Below are 24,996 nucleotides of genomic sequence, written 5' to 3' on the forward strand. Positions count from 1 at the left end.
TTAAAAATGGCCACAGCCTTCAGTAAATATTAGAGGTTTTCTAAGACTATATTCAAATATAGAGTTGTATACACTATATATAATCCTTGGATTTTGTGTATTACATATAGTACATGAAATGTAAACAAACTTAAGGGTGTTACCCATCAGCCAGTTTTATCTGGAGACTGATGAAAGGGTGTGATATGATGTTTTTTGAACAATACAATTCTGTTAAAATAAGAGATGATATGATGAAAAACACACTGAGCAAAGTCCATAAAAGTAACATTGACTGATTGTATCGTGCATCATTTTGTGGTATTTGCTTATTTAAAAAAAATAATAATTGCAAACAAAAAAATCTACATCATTTTTAACTAATTTTAACCTACAGTAAATTTTTCATTGAAATTTTGATTAACCCGTATTAGTGCTGTTCTCTTCCTGTGTTAATGCTATAAATGCAACTGGCAGATGAAAACTTTCTCCTGAGAATAAAAATGACAAGGCATGACAAAGTACATCTAACCACACCAACTGACAACACTGTACAAATGAACTACAATAACACTGAAATAAATATCAAGCTCTGCTGTCAGTTCTGTTATTGTTCACTGGATAGAAGACATGGTAAGTGTTTAACTTGGACCATCTTTAGGTAGCACCCAGAGAATAAAGCAAATAAAGACCGTTCAAAGGAATTCTTCTTGGCAAAATAATGGATACATGCATCTAAGAAAATACTTTTATCTCTTCATGATTAGCAGAAAATATGCCTTTAACAAAAACATTTGAGTAGTTAAAAAATAGATATATTTGGTCCAAGTGTTGAAGCCTCTGCTATATTTCACTCTCCTCTCTTCCTCTGCTCAGTTTTTTAAAATAAATTTATTTATCTTTTTTAAGGTTGATACTTGAATCTCCACAGCGAGGCATCCCCCACTGCATCCTGTTTTACAACACTGTCATCAAAGACCAGAGGAGTCTGCAGACATCCACCTCATGCATGGCCGTGGAGATACAGGTGAAGTGAAGACATTCATTTCCACAGTATCTCATAACTACACGTCTGTGTCTTCATATGGCTATATTTTTCAAATATTCTCGAACTAATCCTCCTGTCTAATTTGAAATTGTGTGTGTTTATATCGAGGTGTAGTGTGTGAGTGCAACACCACACAGACAGTGATGGAGATGAGCCGCCGTGGCCTGAACATCACATGGACGATTAAAGGAATGACACAGTGCCAGTACGGACCGTTATTAAATCCATCTGGTATGCAACATATCATCTTTATCATCACATTCATGATCTCTGTAGCATGTTTACATCCTCAGGACAGTGTGTTGTTCTTTAGCGTAGCGTAGCAAGGGGGTTAACGTATTTGTAGAAAAGAAGTTGAAAAGTAGTAGAGAAGAAGTAGAAAACTAAGTAAGTAGATGGATGACTTCATGCAACTTCTAGCATAGAAATTCAGAACTTTGGTGATGATCGATCACTGTTGATTGTGAGTTTCGTTGAACCACATTTCGATGCCAGACAAGGATAAGTGCCGGATAGGAAAAGAAAGCATGAACAGAATGTCATAAACAACAACCACTCAAATAATACCAGCAACAAATCTCCACAACATCATTTGTTCACATTAATCACCTTTGACAGTGACTGCATCAGAGTAAAGCAAAGAAAACAAGGCCCTCAGTGATGAACACACACATACAACCACAACCACAGCCCCTCCAAGGACCAGGGCCCAACAAGTGTGCCTGCCCCGAAGATGGTCAAGCAAGGCACCAGTCCCCGAACTCCAGGAGCCACTCGTCCCCCTGGGCAGGGGTCCCACCCAGCACGCCGGGAGACCGAGCCAGCCCAGACAGCTGCCCCCTCCATCCCTGCCCCCCGTCCCCACCAACCCCCAAATCCCACATCCCCTCCAGTCCGCCCCCACACCCAGACACACCCACACAATCATATGCACAGACACACCACCCACCCCACATGTTCGCCCATTCACACATACCCACACACACAAACACCTCCACCCATGCCCATACACCCACCCACCCACATGCACGCCCACAGACACATACCTACATGCACACTCACTCACCTACACACACACCTGCACATCTATTAGAGATGTGATGACATGAGAACTCCACACCACGGCCCCCTACAACCACCATCACCCCTGGCCACCATCACCACCGTAGCCCCGCCAAGACACGCCCCAAACGCCCAAAGACCATCTACCCACCCACCCACCAACACAACCCAACCAGGCCCCCCCCTGCGGACAGGCCAGCCATCCCCAACCAGCAGCCCCCCCACGACCTGAGACATGACCAAACCCACCCTCACCCCCCCACCCCCGGCGGAAGAAGAAAAACCAGCAACCGGAGCCCAAAGTGGCAACACCAGCCACTGGAAAGGTACATGAAACAGTGAAAGTGTTTTTTCTGCACCAGTTCTTAAATCTGGAAGACTACATCTAGTCTCGAGCACTGTAAGAATGTAAAGAAAAGTGTTCTTGGTTCTTACCTACAAAGTGCAGTTACCTCTGATGGCCTTAAGGTGCCATCTTCACTGCACATTTGTATGTGTGATGTTCGCATGTTAATATTTTAATGTTTCTGCCAACAGAAAGTACAATGTGCATGGTATTTTAATTGTCTTTTTCTAAATAAAACTTAGTTAAATTATTTCAGTGTGTGTATAAGTACTTTTGGAACATTCTGAGTAAATTTCAACAATACCACGAGAAGAACAATACCATGATATGAAATGATAGAAACACTGTTCAATAAACAGACAAAATCATAGATAAACATGAACTACTCACAGGAGCCAATACCCATTCAAACAGAGTAACGTCACTGGCATTAATAGACTCTACAGAGGAAATCACGAATCAGAAACACACCAACAGTAATAAAGATAAAATATCTCACCCAGCAGCTTCAGCAGGTTTCTATGATGGTTCTCCATTTCCAGGACTCCATCCACTGAGGCAGGAAATCTGCATAAATGGTAAAGACTAACATCTTTTACCATTAAACTGCATGCAAATTACATACTAATCGTTTACAGACACAGACAAAAAAAATTTGCAGTTCTTAGTGTCCATTTTAAGGGTTGAAAGCTTTTACAATATGCTGGAATTGGTACAATAAAGTACATGTGATCATTAAATGTGATAATTAAGTTCAGATGATGCATTGGTGAAATGCAGACTACTGACATTCTTTGAAAGACGATCTGCAACATAGCAACTTACCATTGTTTTTTAAATACTTATACATTATTTTTATATATTACATTGTTTTATGAGAATTTAACATATTTATTGATATAAAGTTAGCATTCAGAGTACTATAAATAAGTTATGAAACATGAAGCTTTTTTTTTTTTTTTTTTTTTTTTTTTTTTTTAACAATACAAGTCTTCATGACATATTGACTTTGTAGTCTGTAGCTCCATAACCAGAGTGGACCTGTGGCTCCATAACTGATACTGTTCCCTGTAAGTTTTGTGCAAAAATTAGTAGTATGATAGATAAATATGTTATCCATGCCAATTAGTATTTTGCACATTTTTTCCCCAATACTAAGATCACCATTTCACACAAAGTACAAAGGAATAGACAAAATATCTCACCCAGCAGCATCAGCGCAGAGAAGGTGTTGTCAGTTCTCAGTATGTCAGTATGATTTTCCCTTTCCATCTTCTCATCCACTGAGGCAGCAAAACTACAACAGTGATAAAGAACAGCAGTGCACTGAGGATGTAAATATGCTACTGAGATAATGACTGTGATGATAAAGCCCATACTGGCAAATGGTGCTGCATTCACAGACTACACCTACACATAAACACGCACATTTTCAAATTAGACAGGAGTACTAGTTAGACTAGAGCAGGGGTGTCAAACTCATTTTAGTTCAGGGGCCACACTCAGCTAAATTTGATCTGCAGTGGGCCGGACCAGAAAAATAATAACATAATAACCTATAAATAATGACAGCTCCAAATTTTTGTCTTTGTTTTAGTGTAAAAAACAACAACATTAACTTATGAAAATACTTACTTTTATAAACTATCCAAAAAAAAAACACCTGAAAAAACTGAAATTTAAATTAAAAAAACAAAAGAAAATTTAGTAGAATTTTACTAATATTATGCCTCAACTTATCATTTGTCAATGTGCATTATGGATCGGATCTACAAAGACACTAAACACTGAGGAACAGGCAGAAAAATAGTTTAAAAAATTGTGCTTAATTTTCTTTAGACATTTCAGGTTGTTCATATTTGTTCAGGTTATTCACATTTAGTGTTTCAGGATAGTTTGTAAATGTAAATATTTTCATAATTTAATGTTATTTTTTGTGCTAAAACAAACGAAAAAAATAAGTTGTTAATTCTAGATTTTTTTTGGCTTAATTCAAGATTTTTTTACTTAACTGAAGATTTTTTTTGCTTAATTAAAGTTTTTTTTTTTTTTTACTTAATTGAAGATTTTCTTTTGGCTTAATTCAAGATTTTTTTTACTTAACTGAAGATTTTTTTTGGCTTAATTGAAGATTTTTTTAACTTAATTGAAGATTTTTTTAGCTTAATTCAAGATTTTGTATTTTACTTAACTGAAGATTTTTTTTTGGCTTAATTCAAGATATTTTTTTAATTTAACTGAAGATTTTTTTTAGCTTAATTCAAGATTTTTTTTTTTTTTTTTTACTTAACTGAAGATTTTTTTGGCTTAATTCAAGATTTTTTTGCTAAATTTGAGATTTTTTTTGGCTTAATCTAAGATTTTTTTTTTTTTTTTTTACTTAATTGAAGATTTGTTTTTGTTTTTTTGGCTTAATTCAATATTTTTTTTTGGCTTAATTCAAGATTTTTTTGCTAAATTTGAGATTTTTTTGTCTTAATTGAATTTTTTATTTATCTTTTTTTTGGCTTAATTCAAGATTTTTTCCTTAATTCAAGCTAATTTTTATTTATTTGTTTATTTATTTATTTTTGCTTGATTCAATTCAAGACTGTGGAATTTTTGCACTTGGCAAAAACATCCCAGGGGCCTAACTGGACCCTTTGGGGGGCCGCCTGTTTGACACCCCTGGACTAGAGGTTATTTTCAAACTAACAGTGTGGACAGAATGTCCTCTCGTCTGTTCCATCTCTAACTTTGTGCCTGCACTGCCTCACTTACATTGTAACAGGATTCGATACCATATCACTAACCTGGTTGTAAACACAAACTCAGGCATTTTGACACATTTGAGCCTCTGTAAACATTCAGGAAACACATAAAGTACAGTTTAGAACGGAGAAGAGGAGCAGTAACAGGTATGTAAAGTGTCTGCAACAACATAAACTTTGGAAATGTTCAAACTTTTCGCGCTTACCTGGCTGCTTCCGTGTTGGCGACAGTTGTCGTTGTTGCCGGTGAGCCATTGCGCCTGCGCAAAGTGACGTCTTCATCTCGCGTTAGGTTGACGAGACGTAACATTGGTGTGGTGCTGCCATCTACTGGTTGTTATTGGTAACATCAAATTCACAACATATTAATCTTGTTCATTTCATTAACCAGTTTATTCATTTTTTTGACTCATTTTCAATGCTTTTATCAATAATTCTGAATATCTTTTGGATTTTTTACTGTTTTACTTGTTGATTTAGTGTTGTCCATACTGTCTAAATGTTGTAAATGTGCCCAAAATGGACAACCTATGTATAATTTTATTAAACTTTCTCATTTTCAGCAGCAGCACGCGGAGGACATGTCAAGCCAAGATAAACAGAAGGATTAACAGCAGATTAACAAAACTGCACGAGAATCAACTTTCATTTAGCTTTTATGAAGGAAAAAATGGCATTATTACATAAAGTCCATATATAATTTGGTATGATAAACAACAGGTCAAAAAAAAATTAGGTTACAGCTATTCAATCATGAGTACAGTAACATGAATATTCCATATATTAATGAAATTTGTTTGCTTTATTACTGTGCAAAACAAAATATACATATCTACTGAATGTGTAAGAAGTACAGTATCAGCAAATGGGCCCCATAGTGACACATTGGTTTTAAAATGCAAAGAATTGACACAACGATTTCCTATAAATATGTTTTTGACACGTGGATTTCCAAAACCAACAGATTTAAGGCATGTAATGGTGACACACGTGAAACATTTACCATAGCATGTGTTCACGTCAGTAGATACTATCCTCTCAGTCATCTGCTGGTGTTTGCGATCCAACAAAATATGAAGACACCAACCATGTCTAGTGACAAAACAAAAAAAAACAGTAAATAAATCAAATCACAGAACCACTCCTGTCAAAAAAGAAATTATATCAGTAATTATTTAGAAAAGGATCATGCTAATTTGATTGACAACAATTTGTTAAACATAGAAAAATAATGTTATAGCTTTTAATACGGTGGATTTATTTTCTTTTTTTACTATCCACTCTGTCTCATCACGAGCCTACGTCAAATCCACGTGTTCATTCATCACTGTCAAAGGTATTGTCAACGCTTGTGAGGGAGAGAATTGAACATAAAATCACTCTGCAGAGCGAAATAGAAAAAAAAAAAAAAAGTCATGTGTAACACTCCCTCTGGGCTCAGTGGGTTTTAAATAAGGAGAAATACACCCTCACATCATCCCAGGTTTTAGGCCATGTTTTTAAATGAATGTCTGCTTTTGTTGGTGGCTTCCTATATTACCCAGAATGCATTGGGGCAAATTTGTTCTTACACATGTGCAAATATACTTCATGTCTCCAACATTTAGAAACTATAGGTGTTCTAGATGAAATTATGTTTTCAATTACATTTTACTATGATGAAATTGAAGATTCACATGTTTTCCTATTTCTTTTACATTTTAGGTTAAATCTTATTAAATAAGTAACAACAAGACAAGTGTAGCACAGTCAGTCTAAAACGGTGCAAAAACAGCTCTATTAGCTGCTTGGAACCACAGTTTATTTAATTAACGTTGCATTATTATCATGTTAGACAAGAAAAACATGGAATTTTCAGTTTCATCAATAGGAAAACCAAAAGAAAAATTTTGATTAAAGTTAGAAAAAAGGCTGTGACTTGGAGTGTTTTTGCACATGCACTGGCCTTCTAGTATGGATCATGTAGTGACAGTGGCACTAAAATACAGTAATGCAACTATTTCAGGTCATTTTTTAGCTGCAGAAAACACCTCTGGCTCATATTTTACAACTGTATACAATATTTTGATACTCTTATGTTCAATCCAAAAGAACAGAACCATCAGCCACCTAACAAATGGACCCAAAAGCTGCTCACCGGTGGCTGTTTATTACAAGTATTGATGAGTGTCAGGGTGGATTTCTCCTTTAAATCTGGACTGAATTAAATCTTCTCTTGCTTCATCACCTCATGGCAGCTCTCTCCACCACACACCTTTTTATTACAAAGTCCTGAAATAGTTTCCAGCCTATGTGTACCGTTTTGAGAGCAAAACAAAACAAAACAAAAAACTTTAAGGCTTATGAGAACAAAACTGTAACTTGTTTTTACACCGTGCCACATCCATTTGCCATCTTAGAACGCAGTTTTTGAAGAATTCAAGTTTCATTTGTGGCTTTAACACCCAAGAGCAGCCGACCATCATCTTCTTCAGGGAAGCCACAGATCTGGTGCAACCTTCTCACAATTTCCAGGTGGGATTAGAAGTGCATTGTGGTCCTCTAGTCTCTGGGATCAGAATCATGTGTTGACCCACAGCTAATGTTACACGTTGGCTGTCCATCACTCTTTGTGCCACCTTTGGAAACTCATGTAGCAGCTGCTCTTTGCCTATCATGTGCAGACGGTTGAATATTTCCATTAGTGTCAGGGGAGGGGGATACTGCAGTCATGTATGTATGAACGGTGATACTGTTTCAATATTTTCAACAAAGGCATCCAAATTTCCTCTATCATTTTGACCCCGAAGTACAAATAACAAGGCACATTGCAGATTTTTTTTTTGTGACTAATTTTGCTAAAATGACTGTGCTACAGATTACTTGTAAAGTGCTGTCCAATCATTCATTACTTTGTTATTAGTGGATTTAACATCTCGACTTGTCCCGTTTGGGTTCTGAAAATGTGTTTGATCAACACTGTCCATAACACTGTAATGATTTAGCAAAAACACGTGACGACACTGCTCTAAAATCTCTAAAATGACACCCGAGGTTCACATTCTTTTGACTGCAAACAACAGTATAGTGTGATAACAGGCAGAATTACAGGGTTAGTTTGTCATTTTGAAGTGGGGATGTGTGAAGTACTTATCCATAATCTGTGGATTTATTACCTGGTGGTCAGTTTGGAGGAGCAGAAGCAAAGGAATGCACTGATGTGGGCGGAGTCAACAGCAAAACGTACTGAGGCCACATCAATAAAGGGCTATTAAATATGCAAATACATTTCTCTACAAATGTAAAGGCACCTGCATTGTTTCTAATGCACACAATTTTAAAGTGTTTTTCCTGGAGAGCTTTAACACAACATATTTTGATTGATTTCTACCAACAGCCGTATAAACATATATTTTATGGTTAGTCTGGGGAAAGAAAATACAAAAGTAAACAGAAACCACAAGAACTTTTACTGCCTACTTTTACTACTTTGACTGTGATCAAATAAATGCGGTGATTGTTTTTTGCAGGCTTTTCATGTGTGTTTATAACAAAACAACTGGATAAGCCACTTAGGTATGTAATGTAAATGTAATATCCGAGAGACTGGGTTGGCATTAGCTTGGCTTTAATTAATTAATTCAGTTCCCCCAGAAACCTGATAACATACTGATACCGACGTTACATTTTAGCCATCAGAAAAAAAAAGTAAAGTTTGCTGCTGCCCCCATCCATGCTGATATAATGCTCAGATCCTATGTTAGTACTGTTAGCGCTCCTGTTTGTCTCCACCATCTGACTAGGCTTAAGTACCTCATACAACCTGATTTCAAATAATCTGAAGTAACCCTTGAAGGTGTATGCTAACTTCAATGCTACTCTAAAACATTTCTCAGACGCCCACAGTACTTTGTCTCCACCTGTTCTTTCAAAAACAAGGCTAATCAAGTTTATTTGCATGTAAACCCTCTCCAGAAACCCTCTCAGTCCTGCTCACCAAAGCGTGCATTGGCTTTGCAGAAACAGACTCTACTCAATCCAGAGGTCCAGTACCCAGTCTGTGTCCAGGGGATTTATCCATCTGTCCTTTCATCTGTTCACTCACTTCAGCTGGTTTCATGGTAGGTAGATAGATTGGTAGGAGAGTTAGAAGATTCTCAGGCAGTTATTGGTTTGACCAGGAGGTGGCGCCAACAAACACCATCACCGGAGGCTCCTGGAGGTGATCCGAGTTCTGCAGGCTCATGGAGGTTTTCATACTGGGAAGGTGAAGAGGCTCTGTCGGCTGTGAAGCAGTCCATGTCCTTGGTGGGCAGTGATAGCTGGAGCCTGTGCCGGAACCTCGCTGCTGTGCATTTTCCATTTTGTCCGCCGTTACTAATTAATTTTTTTTTGTTCAGGGCTGAGATGAGAAGTGGAAACACTGTTAGCTGGCAGTCCCTTGGTGCTTGAGGACCGTGTAGACGTTGTCCACTTTGCTCAGCCTCTCAAAGAATGGGATGAGGTCCAGCAGCTCGGTGTCGGACATGTCATCAAACCACGAAGCCACAGGCACCTGGGCAGAAAGAATGGATCAACCTTGGATGGATGTTTGGAGGATCCATCATGTCAAAAACAACAAAGCCCTCTTTTGCTCAGGGAAAAACAATAAGAGGAGAAATGCAATGTGTTATGTGATCATTTATTTATAGTCACTGTGGTTGTTCTCACACTTTACACAATAGGAATGTTTGCTTTATGATGAAAATCCCTTACTCTCACATTAAATTCATTACAGATGGTTGGAAAAACTAATTGTTTGTTTTGGTTTGAAGCTAATGTTTGATGTAAATGATGTACATTTTGCGGACATAATTTTCAATTAACATATGTGATTAATGGTTAACATTTTCATTTCTGATGAGTACAACAGCAAATAGCATGTGTCATATGAGAGTAAGTGTAGTACTTAATGAACATGTCTTTATTAATGCTCATACTGTTTGTGCTCATGCTCATGTTTATTTATGGACAAAAAACTTTACTGATCTTAATGATCTATCAAACTACCATCAAATAATATTTGCATTGCTTTTTCCTTGGTCGTATGTCTTTTCTTTGTTTTATATTGAGTCGGTGTCACTATAAATGCGGGTCTCCCCTCTCTGATCTCTTCAGTGTAAATACAGGCAGACTGACTGCAGCTTTTGTATTACTACAGTGTGACCCATGCTCAGATCTGGCTTTAACTTGAGTTTTTGGGTATTCAGTTACAAGGGGACAGTCCTAAATGTGTCTGTTCCAACATTTAACAGTTTGTAATGTTATGGTACAAGTGTAATTCACTGTGCCCCAGCATATTTTAAGGTGGAAGGTTTATTTGCCTGATTTTGTGGTGTTGTAAATGAATCAGTGCACATTAAATATCAGTGTGTAATCTCTGTTTCATTAGCTCTCTTGCACGATGTACACTTCAGTGGTTATTCGTCTTTCAACCTTGTATTAGTGCAGTCCACATGTGATCAGGTCATGTAGGACTCATGGCCATGCCTAATCAGGGCTATTTAAAAAAAAAAAAAAGCTAGGTCAGTCACATGCATTTTTTTCCCCATTTTGCGTATTTTTGATTTGGCTGTGTTGCATTGGCAACACCTCAAATCCAGGCCACTTTCATATGTGGTCCTAAATCCGAGACGTATCTGATATTTTGCAATGTGACTTCAGTCTGAACAGCCAGGTCCCATTTATCTGACCTTTAAGTCACTGAAATGCGACAAACGTAACAATTCTGTGTCCCAGGAGGAGGAGCAGCAGGAAAAATATATTTACTTCCATAAATACAGTGCGTACCTGCGTGGTCACGTATTACATCAGGGCCTCTTTTACGCATGCGGGTCACTTCAAGGTCAAAACTGATAGAAGTTGCATTTAATGTGTAATTTGAACAAGCACACAGTAAAATCGGATTTCCAGAAAAAATCTGAATTGTGCATTAAGACATGCTGTCTGAACATAGCCTAAGAGTGCTATTTATAGGATATTACCACTATTGCGTGTGCGTCAGCTCAGATGGGAGTGAATCATCCTCCACCTGCTGGAATGGCTATGTGGCAGATACTCACTGCGTTGTCAGGGTGGAAGATGTAGGAGGCAGGGGAGTTGTCCACTATGATGACCTTGTTGAGGTCACGACCCAGGCGACTCAGGTCCTTGACGTAATTTCCCCGGTGGAAGACGCAGGACTCCCTGAAGAGGCGGCAGCGGAAAGCACCCCACTTGTCCAGGAGATCGGAGACGGGGTCGGCGTACTGCAGCCATGACAAAAACATAAATAAAATCATGAATTCAGTCACACCTGAAAATTTTGAAACTTTCACATATTTATATTATCCAAGATAATGATGGGATGTGTGCACCTTGGCTAAACTGGCAGTGAACAGGACACACTCAAACAGCTCTCCCATCCTCTTCAGGAACTCATCGACATGGGGCCGCTTCAGGACATACACCTGGAACACAGGAATCCTTAAACCATGCCTCTGACCCAGCTTCCATTTCATAACACAACATGTTTCTACAAACTGCAAGTGCCTGAGGAGCAGTGCATTTTGGGGCATTAATAAAAGATACATTCAGGTAATAAACTTGCATAAGCGCTTAAATACATGATATGTATGTACATGAGGAGAAAAGTTAAATCCACTTCATTTTCTTAAAATCTCTCCCATTTTTTTCTTTCTTCCTGTGGAGTCTGAGGGACAACGTTCCTGAACCAAGTCATCCGGAATAGGCTGTGCTTGTCTGAACAAACCTATCCTGGATTACTTGAATCAGGCCCGGACCCACGGGACGTCATCCACCTCCAAATCCCTTAAATGCAGGTTATATTTCAAACCCACAAGTCACCAACCACAAGCATGAGTCATATTAAGGGACGACATGTTAGAAGTGTTGATATTTTTGTTCATTTTATCGAGGAGGAGAGTGGTGGTTACGATACCTGGTGTACTGTTCCATCTATTTCTACAGGAATGATGAAATCTGCGTTGTTCACAGGCTGTTGGAAATAAAATAAAAAAGTAAGTGATGTGTGAACTGCAGGGAGAGAAAAACAGTCTGGAGTGTGAGTGTGTGTGTGTGTGTGTGTGCGCACGTGCACAGAGGTGTGTCTGTGTTTATTTGGGTTAAAGAACCAGCTGGTTGAGGTTTTGAATTTGCAAACAGTGACATAAATGTCACCACCAGAACAACAACCACCAGGTCAGGGCAAATGTGGAGCTGTCACTGCTGAACATAACTATAGGTAACTGGTGACATCATGCATGATTAAAACAACCTTCATGTATATTTACATCCTTCAACCTCTTTTGAAGTAAAGCTACATTAGTTTAGAGAGTTTAATAGAGGGAGCTGTGAAAACCAAAGATATATAAAATTATTAGAAGAATTATTTCATATTTGGCATATTAAGCCAATGAAGTTCCCCTAGTGATCAATGAAGTGAGTAACTGTAACTATAGTTGTCCTGAACTGTAATCTACTGTTCCTTATCAATCAATTGAGGAACAATTGAGGAGCTAGAGTTTAAAAGTCATTTCAAGGTACAAATGTGGGACTTTAACTTTGGAAAATGTCTTAAATGATGCTGTTAAAATTGTTGACTTTCAGTCCAGGTTATATTTTGGGAAAAGTAGGTCAAAATTCCAATTTTGTATGAATTCTTAAAATCTTTTTTCTTTACTTACAATGGGCAAAATTTCAAATGTCAATAAAAACATCGATTTTGTATCAATTTACTTCAAACTTGGTGCATATACAGAAGCAACTGATACACTAACATCAGCATACACGTTGACATGATGATATCAGCTGAATCGACGCAAAAATAAGCTGCAATACGTGCGAAAGGCGGGGTTTGTTGTGCCTGGCACCACTTGCTTATTTCATGATTTTAAAGCAACCCAAGTAATTTAACTCCTTTCACATTTTAGTTGTTTCCACACTTATTTTGCATAATTCTGTCAGTACGTTACAATGAAGTCACACATTTATATCACACATTTTCACCTTGGTTCCAATACTTTGTACCTTGTATTGTCCTGCAACATTTTTCTGTACACTTGCTAATCTAGTGTTGAATGTCCCTGAAACCCAGTCAATAGTTTCAATGCATGTCAGTCCAGACAAATGTGATAAATATAGTGAAGTCTTCGATGATATTAAGTGCATTTTTGGTGAAATATGTTAATTACGTTATCAGGTAGTTTTTAACACAGGTATATGACATTCAACAATTATTAGCAAAGGATTTTCATGTTTCTCATCACTTTCATCCTATTGCCTTTTTTGTCGGAATTAAATGAATTTTTGAGGTTTTTTTTGTTTATTAGGTGACCTCAATTGAATCAGATCACCATCAAGTCCAAGTGGATGCTTGCAGCGAATTTCAAGACTGGTTGCAGACAATCAGACAACTCTCCTCCCCACTACCACCACCACCACTACCACAAAAGAAAGAAAAAAAAATAAAAGGTAAAAAAAAATGGAAGCATTCTCTCCACTGCTCAAGCACCTATGACCTACATAACTACAATGATGTAATCACAAATATGTACTTTTAAGCCCAACTGTTCTTCAAAAGAAAAATAATGTATTTGTTCCCCTGAATTACCTTAAAAGAGCTGTGAACTAATGTCTCATCCAGATCTATAACCACACAGATCTTCCCAGAGTCTTTTGACTTCACTGGAGGCAGCAGTGGCTTCACCTGGATCTAAAAGATTATATCATCATCACATTGCAATGAATTCACCAACACAAACAACATTAAACAAATGGCAAAAATATGATGTGTGGTAGGACAAAAATGCACCTTGGAGATGGTTCCGTTCTCCTCCACCAGCAGGGGAGCATTGTTGTTGACTGGAGGCGGTTCAGGCTGGTCCCGACACAGGCAGCAGAAAAGGCTGGAGAAGAGGCCTCTGCTCCTGGGCTTCTTCGAAGACAGAGAGGGGGACGAACCTGCAGGAGGAGGTCACCAGGATTAGAGCCATGGTCTGGTGGACCGCATTGGAAACAATCACACTATGTGACAAAACCCTGATTTTGACACAAGTCATGTAAACAGAAGATTCAAAGAGCAGCATTTTCTAATTCAGGCCTGTGTGCTATGCTGATTTCATATATATTCAGGTTTTAGGAACACTGAACATGTAATTAGTGCATTCTGACTTGCAATTGTCTCATATAGAGGTTTTTAGCGCTGTTTGTGACTTTAAGCATCTACTAAATAGAACCTTTGTGGTAGAAAGTAAAACAAAAGTGGACAAAAACATCCGTCCTTGTGCATCAGACACCATAGATTCACTTGTGATCACAGTTAAATATATCTGATATGAGATGGTCCATGTCACCACACCCATCACCCTGAACTGTGTTTTTTCATTTAAAAAAAAAAAAAAAAGTACACTTCAAGTCTTCTCTATCAACAAAGATAAACTGAGTTTTTGTACAATGTGGAAAAACATTAAGTCTTCTCCAACATGACACTGACAGTCTTGTGAGGCTTTTTAATCATTAATCATATTCCATTCTCCTCTCGAGTGCATTCATGTTCTAAGTTGGACCATATAAAGAACGTAAAACTGGTTTATTTATTTTGGATTATCTTCAACACTAGTCTGACAACCTCAGTCTGCGCACTGTAAAGTATGTTCCTGCTGTGTCAGTACCTATAGAAAAATGTTACTTAACACCACTCAACAAAGTTGGAGTATTCAGAAGTTGAGCTTTCCTGTTTGTTTTAAAGTATATATTTCCTTGGTCTATCTACAAAACAGAATAAAGCCACCTCATCAAACCATAAAACATCCATTTTACATCTATAGTCCTAGAAGTGCTGTGTACTCAAATTTCCTGCCCTGTTCAACCTAAGTGATGACTCCATCTTTTCAGCACTCATATAAAAACAGTAAAAGAATATCCTGGCAGTTTCCTCATACCTCTGTCATGTGTACAAAGCCTCCTGAAGACACACGTGCCAGCCAGCAGCTCTTGCGTAACCACATCTGTGATGTCAGCAACACATGGGCCTCAGCCACCAATCAACAACCAGGAAAACTTTACCTCCACACAAGTTTTAAAAAGGCATCATGAGTAGATAACTGGGTTCCATTTACAGCAGTAGATGCTAAAAACACATATACTCCCAAACTCGAATGTACTTACTAATACACTGAAATATTGTACAATACAATGCAACCAAACTGCCCCAGCAACAAGTTTTTGCTCTAACAATGACATCATTTCCTGCTGGTAAAGGACACTTTACAAACTGCAATCACATGGAAACTTTGACACCCTCCGGCAACTTGGTGGTGATTATTTAATTCAAGAGGTTTTAAAAGCACAACCACACTCACAAACACTCCCTGTCCCACAGTTACTTTTTTGTCATTGCTGATTCATCTGAAGATCACTTTTCTCAATCAGCTGTTTACTTTCGTCAGAAAAGAAATGTCTCCAAGGCATTGTTTTTAAACGCTTCTTTTGACTAATCGGCAAAAAACCTTAAAAAAAAAAAAATTAAAAAAAAAAAAAAACTCAGGATGGACTCACAAAAAAAAAAAACTGTTAAATGTCCACATGTGCCAAGCATAACTACATTTAACTGAGTTTTTCTGCAGCTTTACACTCCCACTTCTTATTCTACTACATTTGCCTGACAGCTTTAGTTACTTTTCAGATTAAAATGTTTCATCCCCTTCCTGTCCAGTGAAAACTATGTGTTGATTTTAGGTGTATGTGTTTACTTTCCTCCTTAAGCAAAAAAAAAAAAAAAAAACAACCTTAAAATGTACTCCTGTATCAGCTGGAAAATACAGTCACAAAACAGGCAAATGACAGCAGGCTTGTTTAACTGAGCCTACATGGTTCTCACACAAAAACACCATAAACATGATGATCCTGTAGAGCACGACAAATTTGTGAACATCAGCAACAGCATATAAAGCGCTCAAACACGTTCAATGGTAAAATGAATCAAAATCATTACATAGAGTGGTAAAAATGACCAATCCAGGGACCATACTTCATTATTTTCATCCAATTAAGTGAAACACTGAAACACACTTGAATATAAATGCAGTAAGTCATGCATTTGAAATTAATCTGCCACTCTTTTGAGACTCAGTCCATTTACGCATTAATTCTCTGGTTACAACTTCCTCAACTTACGTCTCTTCTAGTTTCTTTCTTCCCCTATGACTAATAATTAAAGTTTGAGGACGCCACCTTTAGGTTCAGATCAATATTTTCCACCATTTCCTGGCATTTTAGAAGCTGAACAACCAGTTCATTAATTGGAGAACGCAGAATGTTTACATACAGGTGGCGCAGTTCAACAACTCAAGGATGTGAATACTTCCTCAACTGTACTAGGCAAAGTAAAGTGATAAGTTCAAACTAAGAGGAAATCTATTTTGCCTAAGTAGCAACAAACAAACTCATCATCTGAGCCAAAAAAAACATGTGAGATCCTTTCCATGGCTTTACTGTTTCTTTTCGACTTCAGACCGAGGGGTCAGCAGGCGAACATACTGCCTTAGATACCCCTCTACAGACACAACATTAATGGTGGTCATTACAGCGGGCCTCTCTCTCCTGTTTCTGCACCAAACTCCTCCACTCCCCCCACTCCCCACCAGACGTGACTGTATTACCAACACACAACCCCTCTGTTATCCATCTCTCATGCCTCTTTCATTCCCTCCCACCGCCTCCGTTTTTGGGATTCAAACCCCGTCTGACCCTCGGCTGGCCTGCGCCGCGCTCAGGCCAAAACAGGAAGAGGAAACAGAAGGGGATCAGTGGAGGAAGCAACCTGCCCTCGTGTTCCAGTGCCGACCGACATACTATTATCCATACTGCTCCAATTGACACTGACCGTCTTTAATCAAGGATGGAAGTGTTATTGTGCCTTTCTGTGCAGTGATGAACTGCCTTGAGCTTTTTAAGGTTAAACTGTAACATAATTTGTGTGGTTCTGACATTTCAGCTGTGAGGTGCCAAAAGGAATAAAGATTTCATGCCCTTAATCAGTTCACAGTGCCATTATTTCCTCTCTTGTGTCATTCATTGAGCTCTTGTTTCCCTTTTCACTCCCTTGCGCCCTCATTCACACCCTAATGCCCTTATCATTCCCAGCGTGAACTCCCTCGAGTCTTAATTCACTTCAAAATCCAGGAAGAACAACCGACCGGCTGACTGACTGGGCGCTGCCTGTAAAAATATACAGCGTGCAGTAATTGTACTTATGTAAGATGCATTATTAAGACAGGGAAAGAGTTATTTACTACAGCAGCAGCCCAAGTAGCCTTCAGTGCAGTGCAGTGGTCTTAACTAGTATTTTCATTTTCATCATGATATAAAACACAATGACAGAGAAAAAACATTTATTATTTATTTACATGTACCATCAGTCTATTTCGTAGAGTGATTTAAGGAGCCAAACAAAAACCACAAGTCTGGACCTGGTGATCATTTATATTTATTTCCATTACTTAAGCTGTTTTAAAGATTATATTTCAAGAAGTATTGTGGCTGAGTTTAGGAGAAAATACTTCAACAATAGCTGGGGATTTAGCTGGGGAATTAACTGTTTTTTAATTTAAGAGTGGGTGATAAATTTCCACATTTATGACACCAAATAAATGGCTTTGATACAACAGTACATCAAAAAATGTCTTTGAAATTTAATAGTTAAGGAGCAAACCACATCAGTGTCAGCGCATTCAGAATGTACAAGTTTAGACATTTTTACCAGTGATTTTATGGTAAAGAACGATAAGTTTACATTGTAAAGAGTCCTGAAACACAAGCCTAAAGAGAGAGAGAGAAAAAAGAGAAAATTTAAATGAAAAAAGTATCATTTAGGGATTAATACTGAAGCTAAGGCAATGGTTCCCAACCTTTTTTGGCTCGTGACCCCATTTTAACATCAGAAATTTCTGGCGACCCCAGACATTCAAAATGGAGACAATTTTTTGCTAAAATTAATTTGTTTTTGCTCATGTCACAGTTTGCTATACTATGTTGCAAATAAACATTAGTTTTAGACAACATTTAGGCTCTATAATGTATATGATGGACCTTTTTGGTGTCTGCTTCTCAGTTTCTCTTGGAGATGTCTTAGTGGGGCCAGGCAGGTGAAGAAATCTTTCCATTCTCTGTTCGGTCCGGTTTTCTGACTACGACTGTGTCCGGGCAGGTTGAAGTGAAATAACGCACGCGGTCACATGATCGCATGATCAATCAAGATATGTCCTCTCAGAAATTATACCCTGCATTTCATTTGAACTTGATTTTAATTAGTAAAAATGTGTGGCATTAGAATTATAATGAAACATAAATTGGATCATGAAAAAATAGTTTTTATTAGTCTTTTTTTTTTTGTTATTTATGAAGGCAACCCCATGTGAGGTCGCGACCCCAAGGTTGAAAAACCCTGAGCTAAGGTATAAAGACATGCACCCTATATAGCCAAATATGCATCCTGCAATATCCGATACTGTTGCTGAAACACTGAATCGCAGATCTTCCTTATACTGTCACTCTTAAGTGTGACTGTAGTGGATTTCTAACTACTACATTATTAATATCCAGATTAAAAGGGAGTTAAGAATAAGAATTTGGAGCTATATTCACAATTCAGGCTGATTAAACACTAAAACACATTTCACAAGGTGCCGTCATTTTAAACATTTACATCCAACCCACTGTACATTTTTATTACAGTCTGCCATAAAACAAAGTTTCCTTCTTTTACTCCATACAGTTACGTTTGCTGAAACTCTGTAAATAGTATCAAAGAGGCGGCACATTCTAAGTATCACTGACCAAAGTGGCACGGCTTCTAAAAAAGCTGCAATGAGCCAGTGCAATAGAGAAAATTGTTTGCATATGTGTGGTTTTTAATGCAATTAAAGCACCGTGCTGCTTTCTTGGGCAGCCTAACTCACTTATTTGAGGTTTCTTCATATGATATTGACTTGGTCACAAAAAAAAAGAGACGGATTTAAAAATGATATGAAAATAAGTGCATAGTTAAAAAATAATGAGCAGAAGGAGCATCACATGGGAACTATGCAGAAAATGCTCACACTCTGGCGTGTTATCTCCTGTCCCATAAGTTATGGATTGGTTCAGATGGTGTTTTTAAATACCGAATGACATCTGTGTGGAATTACTGACACTGAGATAAGATCAAGTCAGCTCTGGACTGACACTCCTGCCTCCCAGACGACTGAGCTTTAGTCACAATGTAAATGTGTGATTATCTATGGCTCAAACATCTGGAACGCCACCTGTAGATGTAACATCACAGTTGTATTAATGCTCCTGTGTTTTAGCTGCAAACAACTTATAAATGCCAAGGGTTCAGATATGCGATGAAGCAGCCTCTCACACAGCTTGAGACTTCCATGTGACACTAAAAACCATCCTGACCTTCTAAAGTAGAAAAACAACTACTATTAAGTAACCACTTGTGCATCCAAAGACCAAGTCTGTGTTTCTGAACAAGCCTTCACAACGTCGATGAGTTTATCTGATACTTAGTAATAAGACGCTGTTATGAGGCTGCCAGTACCATTCGAGGCCTGCGTACAAAAGCAATAATTAGTAGATGACTTGATCTGAGAGCAATGACCTTTGTTCTATCCTATGAATAGATAGACAGGCGGGAAAATGACAAGCCTTTAACTGCCCTGTCATTAGGACTTCAACCACAAAAATACATGGACGTATATTTCTGTCCTCCTTAAACTATGTGAGTCTCAGTTTCTCAGGGTCTAAAATGACAATAATATCTGGAAACATGACTCAAACTATCACTAAACACTAAAACAGACTGAAAAGTAAAACTAGTCAATTTATCAAAGTAAAAGTGAAAGTAAAATGAACAACTAATTCAGCAAAGAGAAAGGTTTAATAATAAAACACACACACATTACTTTTCAAAATATCAAAACTAAAACAACTCTTTTACTAAAATAGCAAATCAACAAGTTCACTGTGTTATGTTGTGATGCTCGTTTTGCAGTTACCACAATTTAAACAAGAAAAGCACTCGGAGAGCGCCGACCTCTGCAAAGACAGATCTGCCCCCTTGCTAACAAACAAACAAACACGCAAACACACAGGTAATAAATTAAAGCTAAATGCTACTTGGTCAGGCTTCTATATGTGTGCTGGAAAATAATGGTTCAAATCAAATTTGATGCTGAGCTTCAGGTGAATGATCTTTTTCTCATTCAAGTAAGAATTAGTAAAAGAGTAACTAGAAGCACATGGAGAGCGCAGACCACCACCAAGGCAGATCAGTGGCCCCCCCACCCCCGATCACCACCAAAATGTAATCATTTGTTCCTTGTGCCAGTATCAACATTTCCAGAAATTTTCATCCAAATCCGTCCATAACTTTTTGAGTTATCTTGCACACAGACAGACAAACAGACAAACCAACAACGACAAAAACATAACCTCCTTGGCGGAGGTAAATATGCAGCAGCGTGTAAGTACATATATGATTATTAGAGAGAATGAGGCTCATCCACATTTTTATGGTTAACAGCTTTAGTGCAAGTAAGAGTAGAATCAATCCAAATGAGAATTGGAGGTGTTTTGGAGGCACGTGTCAGACTGACACCTTACCTATTGAAGTTTTAGGACTGCATGATATGATGTTTCAACACTGTCAACACAATGTGCACATGTCCAATGCTCACAGCGCAGGATGTACAATGTCAAAAGGAAAACGACAAAGTTGACCGAATGTTGAGAGTGGATTAAACTAGCTAATTCCCCTCCAAAGTCCATGGTTTTACATGATAAGAATTTTGATAATTACAAGATTAGGCATATTCATACATCACTTCAGGGGAACAAACAGAAAAGAATAATGTGGAAGTCATTTTTTATTTGTGGAATTGTAAATAAATGTTCAAACCTCCAGAATCACATAGTTGTCATAGCCCTCATCTGCTTTTGTGTTTTGGTACACTGAAACCAATTTCATAACAATAAAATTCAAGACATGATAGGCTTTTTAGTCTTTTGGGTTTATTCAATTTATACCGTCAGCTAAAACACTTATGAACATGTTTTAGTTACTTGTGTATTTTATCATTGTAACTGTTCTGAATACTTTTCCTCTTGAATTCATATTCTGACAGTAAAATAACTCGCACTCAGGTCCAGAAATTAGCCTTTAAACTGAAAGAAATAACAACATTCCCCATGATAATTGCTGATATAATTTGTAGCCATATTACCTTGCTCTACATAAACCATGACTATACAGTTAAATCTAATCTAATCTAATAAAACACTTAAAGCTGTTTTTTATTTGTGGTTCATATATCTGAATTTTGCAGGCACAAGCCAAATCATACTGCAAACATCCTCTAAACACCTAAAACTGGAGTGATCTTCATCTAATGAGGCTAATGAACAAAGGTTGTTATAATATGAGGCATCTCTTTAGGCCGAGAACAACAAATATATTGTGTTTGAGACGACAGATGTGTCAGCAATGAATAAACAGTTTCACAAAGTGTGACAAGGTTTTGCAATAGATTATGGTACTACACGTTTACAAGAGAGGTCTGCTATGTCACCTTTCACACTGTAATCAGCAGCTCACATCTCATTTTATCCTGTAATGCCAAAACATGAGCTACGCCTGGTGGTGTTTACAGACACTGTGTATTTAAATGGCACCGTGTATGCACAGTATGCAGGTTAGACATTAAGAACAGAGTGGGATACTTCTCAGGGGTGATGAGTGACTGATGGGTCACATGATTACTCAGTAACCTGCAGTTTACTCTGCGGTATCTCCTTGGTTTGTGTACATCTGCAGTGCAAGAAATCCATGCTGCTCAACTCAGAACTGATAAGGTTAGTGCTACATTGCAGAAAGTTGAACTCCACAGGCCTGGGAGGAAATAAGCAACATTGTAGGAGAAATACAGCCATTCAATGACTTCTAAGCTGTCACAATGGAAAATAATAGATAGATAGATAGATAGATAGATAGATAGATAGATAGATAGATAGATAGATAGATAGATAGATAGATAGATAGATAGATAGATAGATAGATAGATAGATAGATAGGCTTTATTACAGACTCATGATTCACACTAAAAGACAAACCGATAAATACAAACACAATAAAACCACAATAAAAAACCTCTATACTTTCAAAAGGCAGTCATACCAGTGTTTCCGGGACTGCGATGTGTAGCGTACAGCACTATATGCAAGAATAGTCAACAATAAAATTACAGTATTTTCTAAATGATTCAGGCAACACATCAACTTTAACATTAGATTTCTCAAGACAGCATGCAATGAATGTACACGGTTTAACACAAACAATTCACTGGCACTAGTCCATCTGTGCTTTTTTAATAAGAGCCTGAGAGCATCAGTGTATGCCACTGTCAGTCTGTGGAAACTGGCCTTTTTATGCTCTGAATGTATTTTTAAACACTTTCACACATGTATTTTGCATTGCACTGGGGCCTTCTTCTATCTGGGTGTATTATATATTAACTGACAAATATTTCATATCTAATAAGACGTTTAAAGAAACTACTTGTATTCTAATACCCTTTCTACTTGTATTAAAAGTTCATAGTTTTGTTAATCGAGCCTAAGTACGTCATTTCCCTTCCTTTCATCCCAGGCCAAAGGGCCGCAGCCATAATGTATGCACAACCCTGACAGTTTTAGTACTCGGACTTGTTTCTAGTCCACTTTTCTGAGTGTCATCCAGATCCAGCTGCAGCCCTGGAGCCGTGGTGTGTGTTGTTCGTGTAAAGCAGCTTACTGTGTGCTTTCTGAGCGGAGGAAAGTGAGCTCTGACTCACACTTATTATGACCACGGAGCTGCAAAACTTTTTTGACAAGAAAACGCCAACACTTACCCCTTTCTCCCGTGGCTTTATTTCCCTCTTCATCCCGGCTTACTTGGGTGATTACTGAGGACGGATTGTCCATCACATCCAGGTCTGGTCCAGAGTGCTGACCTCACACTTAAAAAGTTAGACTTTATTCGCTGACTCGGTGCCGCATTAAACCAACTTAACATGTAGGAAAACAAAGCTGGAGCGCAAGGGGAAACATCGCACTAAGTCTCCTACAGCGCGTCCATTCCACGTCGGCTGGAGTTGTCCGCTCAGATACTCACTACAGGTTAAAGTTAGAAACTTATAAAACATTTGTCAAGGAGTTGGCAACTTTGATTCAATATGGTGCTCAACTCCGCTCGCAATTTCAAGATACAAACATGGAGGTTTCAAGGCTTCCCATTTCACTTAAAGTGGCGCAGTAAGGGAACCACCATGTTTAACACTCCCTCTGCTGGCGTCTACAAGTTGGAGGACGATCCCTTAAAGTAGCCTGAAACAAAGTTAACTAAAACTCAGCTAAGCTAGCAAGAGAGCTACAACGGATTTATTTCCATTAAAAGACAAAAAACGTACTGACACATATGATGCAGTTCAGACACCTGTTGATATATATTTCTATTCTAAACTGTCTTTGTAGTGTTTCACCCACGCAACAGTAGAATTTAATGCTGAAATAAACGATAAGTTACCGTGTTTTTCATCTGAGCTACAAATAGCATACTATTAAATTAAGCTAGCGATAACTAGTATTCTTATTAAAGTTTAAAAAAAACAGCCGGACTAACCAGGACACCATTCCCAGCTTTCTTCTACACCAGCAGGTTTATGTATATACAAGACTGTACTGCTGTATAAGTTGTGTAATTGCAGCTGTTTGTAAAAACTTGCTCAAGACCATAACTTTTTTTTCTTTTTCGTCGGACCTGTAGTTAAGGAACGCCCAGTTCGGGTCCCTTGAAACTGACCAGAGTTAGGGAGCGTCGCACAAGTGACACTTAATGTCCGGAGGGTATGGCGTGTAATACAGGAATAGGACCAAGTTACTGCGTCTAGAATCTGATTACACTGGGTTACAAAAAAAATGGTTTTTGCAAGTTGTCTAGGTTTTTTCAACTGAATTAGGACCATTTTGCACCGCTAAATCCAAAAATGACATCTGTTTTTCTCAATCAGGTTTGCTAATTTGATTTTGAAAAATTTGATCTTCTCACAAAATTGATGACATTTTTGTGACTTTATCAGTTGATTTTTTTATATAGTTCTCACCCAAAATAGGTTTTAAGAGAAAAAAAATCATTTTCTAACAGGATTCCTGTTAGGTACAATGGTGTATTCACCGCAGATGTAGCAGAATACGTCAGGCTTATTTTTGCAAGATCTTCTAGTCGAAGCCATTTCATTCACCTGTAATATTAAAAAAACCATTAATCATAAATTGGCAAAAGTAAAATCTTCAGAACTCGTTTATTGCAAGAAATATGAAAGAATTTTGTATCATATGATGTGAAAATGCCCATAAATGTGAGCAAAAATGTTAAAAAGCCAATATGTAGCATAGTTCAGAAAGTTGACCTGATTGAGCAAAATTAATGTGATTTTTGGATTCAGCACACCAAAATTATCCTAAATCACCTTAAAAAACTCAAACAATAAATTTGTTGTTGACCAGTGTTATTATTTCATTCATTAAAAAAACCCACATGGGCATCATTTTTAGGTAGAATTAGGGCGAATATTGTTAAATCATTTGTTATTGTTGCTGCGTTATATATGACTGCTTTATTTTTTCTCTGAATTGTTATCAGGACATTTTTTAACCACCAAATGGAATAGAAGATAGAAATAGTACTGTGTATTATATTTTAACAGCATCTT

At 37.8% G+C, this 24,996-nt stretch overlaps 1 protein-coding gene across 1 annotated transcript; it reads right to left on the bottom strand.

Moving 5' to 3' along the window:
* Positions 1-5,823: 5,823 nt before the first annotated feature.
* On the bottom strand, positions 5,824-24,038 carry LOC115434892 (carboxy-terminal domain RNA polymerase II polypeptide A small phosphatase 1-like). The gene is made up of 7 exons (XM_030157026.1): positions 23,137-24,038; positions 14,016-14,164; positions 13,815-13,916; positions 12,144-12,200; positions 11,560-11,652; positions 11,266-11,451; positions 5,824-9,719 (listed from the first exon to the last, which is right to left on the bottom strand). The coding sequence occupies exons 1-7, from the start codon at positions 23,207-23,209 to the stop codon at positions 9,591-9,593; spliced, it is 789 nt and encodes a 262-aa protein (XP_030012886.1). The 5' UTR covers positions 23,210-24,038; the 3' UTR covers positions 5,824-9,590.
* Between the last annotated feature and the right edge of the window lie 958 nt (positions 24,039-24,996).

Source organism: Sphaeramia orbicularis, chromosome 2 (genome assembly GCF_902148855.1).
Source record: "Sphaeramia orbicularis chromosome 2, fSphaOr1.1, whole genome shotgun sequence".
NCBI classification, from domain to species: Eukaryota; Metazoa; Chordata; class Actinopteri; order Kurtiformes; family Apogonidae; genus Sphaeramia; species Sphaeramia orbicularis.

What these genes read in the sequence shown, in the direction of transcription:
- LOC115434892 (XM_030157026.1), bottom strand. Translation starts at nt 23,209, where the DNA reads ATGGACAATCCGTCCTCAGTAATCACCCAAGTAAGCCGGGATGAAGAG. An exon ending in TAGATGGAACAGTACACCAG is followed by an intron (nt 11,653 to 12,143) that starts GTATCGTAACCA and finishes CCTGTGTTCCAG; the next exon opens with GTGTATGTCCTGAAGCGGCC. An exon ending in TCACTGCCAGTTTAGCCAAG is followed by an intron (nt 11,452 to 11,559) that starts GTGCACACATCC and finishes TCATGGCTGCAG; the next exon opens with TACGCCGACCCCGTCTCCGA.